General features: G+C 37.6%; 1 protein-coding gene across 1 annotated transcript in view; it reads left to right on the top strand.

Moving 5' to 3' along the window:
* Nucleotides 1-4947, top strand: part of LOC116692378 (protein-glutamine gamma-glutamyltransferase 2) — a 10769-nt gene extending 5822 nt beyond the window's left edge. The window contains exons 9-15 of the mRNA XM_032520638.1: nucleotides 419-507; nucleotides 798-957; nucleotides 1590-1678; nucleotides 2530-2713; nucleotides 2855-3015; nucleotides 3303-3439; nucleotides 3884-4947. Of these exons, the coding sequence (XP_032376529.1) occupies nucleotides 419-507; nucleotides 798-957; nucleotides 1590-1678; nucleotides 2530-2713; nucleotides 2855-3015; nucleotides 3303-3439; nucleotides 3884-4031 (968 nt within the window). The 3' untranslated portion in view covers nucleotides 4032-4947. The remainder of the gene's footprint in view (nucleotides 1-418; nucleotides 508-797; nucleotides 958-1589; nucleotides 1679-2529; nucleotides 2714-2854; nucleotides 3016-3302; nucleotides 3440-3883) is intronic.
* The last annotated feature ends 223 nt before the right edge of the window (nucleotides 4948-5170 follow it).

Here is a 5170-nt window from a genome sequence, read left to right as displayed (position 1 = left end):
ATGGCTTCTACAAATGGATAATGATCCTGAAAACTCAAAACTCACGGTGGATTACATCAAGAGGCGTAAACTGAAGGTTTTGCCATGGCTGTTTTCATAATTAAAAATCTATGGATAGACCTTAAAAGAGCAGTGCGTGATAGACAGCCCAGAAATCTCAAAGAACTGGAAGACTTTTGGAAGGAAGAATGGGCGAAGACACCTCAAACAAGAATTGAAAGACTCTTGGCTGGAACAAGAAGCGTTTCCAAGCTGTGATACTTGCCAAAGAGGGCAGTACAAGGTATTAACTCTGCAGGGTGCCCAAACTTTCGAGCCTCACTGTATTTTATTCTATTTTACCACTTGAACGACTTGCATGGCATTAAATATGTTACTCCTGCTGAAGTAAACCGTGTCTGTCTGTGGCTGATGTCAGGTGTTTTCTGTTGCGGACCGTCCTCTCTTAAGGCCATCAGGGAAGGTGATCTAACCAAGAAGTATGATACTCCCTTTATTTTTGCTGAGGTGAGTTTTTGTTTGAACCTTTTAGTGTAACAGTTTAAAGAGAAACACACAGAAAGTTGTTCATTCTTCATCCTTCAGTGTAACAATGTATGACTTCATATGAGAGATACTTGTTGAGTTTTCATAAAATGGAATGTAACACACAACAATATGTGTATATCAAAATATTTCCTCTTCTTGTCAGAGGTTGTGTCAAGTGCTTGTCAAAAATTGCAAAACTGTGTTGTCGAACGTTGATTGTGATGTCAATCAGTATTTTTAACTTCATCTCATGACATGTTTGGACTCAGGTGAATGCAGATGTTGTGGATTTGGTGTGCTTGTCAAATGGAGAGACTGTCAAGTTCTGGGATTCAACTGACTCCAACTATGTTGGACGCTTCATCAGCACCAAAGCTGTGGGCTCAGATGAGAGACATGACATTACACACCATTACAAGTATCAGGAAGGTATATACTTCAGAGTCACATGTGCACAGACACACACTAAAATGGATCCTAAATGCATCTTCAATGTTTTGATTAAAACATTGACCAAATTAAAAAATGTAAGCCAAAACAGTTTAAAGTTCTGTCAGACAACTCACATTTGAAATGTTTATTATTATTGCAGAACATTGAGTTTGGCGGCCAGATTCCGACCTCATCAATCCCCGCAGTTTGGGTTTACATGAGATATTGGGCAGTGATGATAAAGTAGCTTCCCCCTGGCCGGAGCCAGAAGGTGGATGCTGGGGTAGTGGTGGACTTAACATTAGACAGTGATACAGGTGCAGGGCAGTGGGAGCATTGACAAGTAAGAGATGGACAAATTGTGCAGCTTAAATAGACCGCCAGATTGAGGGGTTGTGTTTGGTAAATGATACGGGGAATGAGGCATGTCACGTGTGTGTACAACGGTGTAGCTCGAGTTAGCTGCCTGAACTAGCTCGCAGGCGTTGCCCCATATGTTATCTTGTTTCACAGCTCTATGTCTATCAAATCTGTGATGATAGTTTTGAAAGAGACAACCTGTATTTTATACAGGAGCTTAACAAAGACTGTTGCATTTTGCCTTGATTCTGATTTTTTCTGGTTTTCAGGCTCAAAGGAGGAGAGGCGGGTGTATGAAAAGGCTCAACACCACAACAAGCTACAGCAACTAGGAGAAGAGCCGGGACTCGCTCTCAAGGTGTTTTTTACTGTTCATACAATACAGGTGGTTGAGCAAATACTGTAAAAACACATTGTAGAAAAGAAGTAACTTGTATTTAAAGGTTACTGCAGAGATGGGTCAGTTCTAGTTATGAAAGAGCTCTGACAATGGACACAATGAGTGTGTTCACATGCACACTAATATTTCACTATTATTCCAAATATGACAATATTCCGAATTTGATACAGGTCATGTAAACAGCTTAGTCGGAATATTGTCATTTTCGGAATAAGGGCAAAAACCACAATATGATGTGCATGTAAACGTAATTGATGTTATTAGAGTTTACAAAGTAGCACGAGACAGCATTACAGCTCCAAATAGGCCACACCATCAGTGTCTGAATGCAGGTTAAAAAGTCAAAAGAACAGAAACAATATTTAATGTCTCTAAGTGAACTGTATCAAATTGTATGTCAGTACATGCAAACTGTGCCTAGAAGGAGGAACAACGGTCACAAGTTGAAAATAACCAAGATTGCTATGACAGAAATACAGTGCACATCTGGTTGTTAGATGACAATTGCATGTAACCTCATATGAAAACAAGTTTTATTAAGTGTCCCCTTTAGGTAGGTAGATGAATGGATGGGTGGTTAGATGGAAACCTAATTTATGTTTAATTGATATGTCTATGCTGCATTGGTTTGGAAATTAATTTGACCATAAAGAAATTAATCAGCATGTTCTGTTCCAAAGATCCCATGATCATCCTTTTCAACATGTATAAGAACTACCTGCCTATAAGAAAAAATTGAAAAATGCATTAATATTATTGTATAGTCCATGCATTTAATTAAACAAATTATCTTATAATTCTCATTTTAGATCAAACTGGCTAAAAACATGAGCGTGGGCTCGGACTTTGAAGTGTACACTGTTCTCACGAATAACTGCTTGGAGGCAAGGACCTGCATCTTCCTGTTCTTCGCTGAAGCTGTCAGCTACAGTGGAAAACTAGGGAACAACTGCGGATTTGTTTCAGACAAAGTGGAGGTACCCTCTGGAGAAGGTTAGCTACAATATTGGTGCAAACACTTTGCACCACCATTGTATTTATATCTATCCCAAATCCCATTCTTGTGCTAAATTGCAACAGTTAACAGTTTCAATAACCTAATTTAGTATGATCATTATGTACTTTATTTTTCAGAAAGGCACCTTTTTCTCAGACTGGATTATGACCGTTATGGATCAGTGATTACCTCTGACAGGTTAATCAAGCTGTCAGCCATCGCTATCGACAAGCAGGTTGCAGAATACCATAAGGCTGAGAAGACCATTGTGCTGGACGAGCCAGATATAGAGATCAAGGTATGAGTGATGCACAGGTGAAAGAAACGTATGCATTAGCAATAAAAAAGCTCTCTAGTGTAACATTAAAAATACAATAAATACATAATTTCACATCCTCATTGAAACACAATGACGTGAGATGTCAGAGTAAATGAGCTCAAAGCACAGCAGTTTGCATTTTAAAATCAAGTCAAACCTTTCAACTTTTTGTCTTTTTAATAGCCTATAAAACTGTCCAATAATATGCTTCAGTTGTATATTATTGAATGATGAATGAATGGATTTATCTGAACACTTCTCTGCAGCTGCTGGGAGAAGCCACAGTTAATCAGGCTGTGACGGCAGAGCTGACCTTGTGGAGCCCCTTACCGAAGTCGCTGCAGGACTGCAGCTTCACTGTAGAGGGGTTCGGCCTCACTAACGGCAAACCCATAACAGCGAGGTATGTCAACTCCATCCCCACTGTTTAAGTGGATTTATGTGTCACTTCTTTCTTTTAACATTTCTACATATATATAATACTTTATGTTTTTTTCTTGTCCTCCAATTCCCATTACAGTTTATTTGCAGTTTGATGTGCAAAATGTCGTTGGAAGTTTTTACAAAAACACAAATGCATCCAAGATCACAGAATGATTTATATGTCAGTAAAAAAAAAGGTACTTGCAGCTCTAAGTGCTGTGTAAGATGTTGTTCTGTAATTTGTGGAGATGTACATAATCACAGTTACAAGAAGAATATTTTAAAAACTAAGATGACATTTATACAATTTAAACATTTTTCCTTGAGCTGTTCAAACAAGAATACAAGTGGTAGAAAACAGAAAACTTTTTTGGCTTTTTTTTGGCTGGTAATGCTCATTGTGTATTGTGTATGACTTTCGCAGGATTGGAACTGTGGACCCAGAACAGAAAGCCAAAGCCAGGGTTGAGTTTAGTCCTACCAGCGCCGGCTCCAGGGTGCTGTTGGTGAACTTTGACAGCAACAATCTGAAGAATATCAAAGGCTTCCTCAATGTTGTTGTAAAGGAATGAGCCCGTACAGAAGTCTAACAACAGATTGCTTTTTTTTTGTGTTGTTTTTTAGATTTATTTATTTAAAAGGGACAACACACATTAATCAACATGAGAACAGAGTCCAACATGTAAATGTGCCACATTTAGCCATGCAGGCTAATTGTCATCTGCAGTCCCTAGCAGGTTGATAGTTTTAAAATGGTTTAATGGGACTACAGAACGTGGAGATTACAAGGCTGCTCTTAGTGGCTTAAGGCTTTTTTTCGCATCATTTTTATCAATATATTATTTTTGAATGTACCATACTAATATAATATCCACAAAAATATTATTTTTGTCTTGACTTACCGTTCCAGTGCCTCATTATTAGGCTACAATACTATTATTATTAATGAATAATAAATATTATTAAGAGGGGGAGAGGTGAACAGTTCCAGACACAACTACAGTATATACTGTACATATATAAAATAGTAAGAAAGATAAGTATGGTTTGTATACGCATTATGAAAATAATATTAAACAGTTATGAAATTGCATAGAATTTCCAGTTGTCAAGTGATAAATATTTAAATATTGTACAACAATGAAATTACACAGTATTTCAGTGTCTTCTAAAGTATTATACATTAAGTATTAGGTGGGAAGAAGAAAGTCAGGGGCAGGGGGTAGGCTGTGAAGTGAAGTCAGTGCCTATGTGAGTTCAGAGTTGTTATGGCTTGTGATCTGTGGAACTGGTACTGGAACTGCTTTTGATTTCTTTACATTTAAATGTGACAAAGCCACTGCTGCCAAAACTGTGAGTAAATCAATTGTTTGTTGAAGGGAGCAGCACCTCTTACTTCTAGGAAAGCATTTTTTATTGGTGTTGATGAAGAAAACGATCAATTCTGCTAACTTCAGATTAAATTTACTAAAAGAAAAAATGGTGTAATTTGTTGTCTTGTGGTGTGTTTGTGTACATGGAAAGAGATGTGTGCAATGGCTGTAATTATGCTACTCTTGACCAGTTTTTGACTTTTTTGCATTTAATTTTTCATGGGAAACTGTGAAACACTGAAATGTGTGTTTTTTGTGTGTGAGGTACGGGATACTCAAACATCTCAGCAGGAATGGAAAGGTATGTATTTATTAGTGCTGTCAGTTAAACGCGTTAT

Source organism: Etheostoma spectabile, chromosome 7 (assembly GCF_008692095.1).
Source record: "Etheostoma spectabile isolate EspeVRDwgs_2016 chromosome 7, UIUC_Espe_1.0, whole genome shotgun sequence".
In the NCBI taxonomy this organism is placed as follows: domain Eukaryota; kingdom Metazoa; phylum Chordata; class Actinopteri; order Perciformes; family Percidae; genus Etheostoma; species Etheostoma spectabile.
Note: the sequence above shows the minus strand (reverse complement) of the source record. Positions and strands in the feature narration are given on the sequence as shown.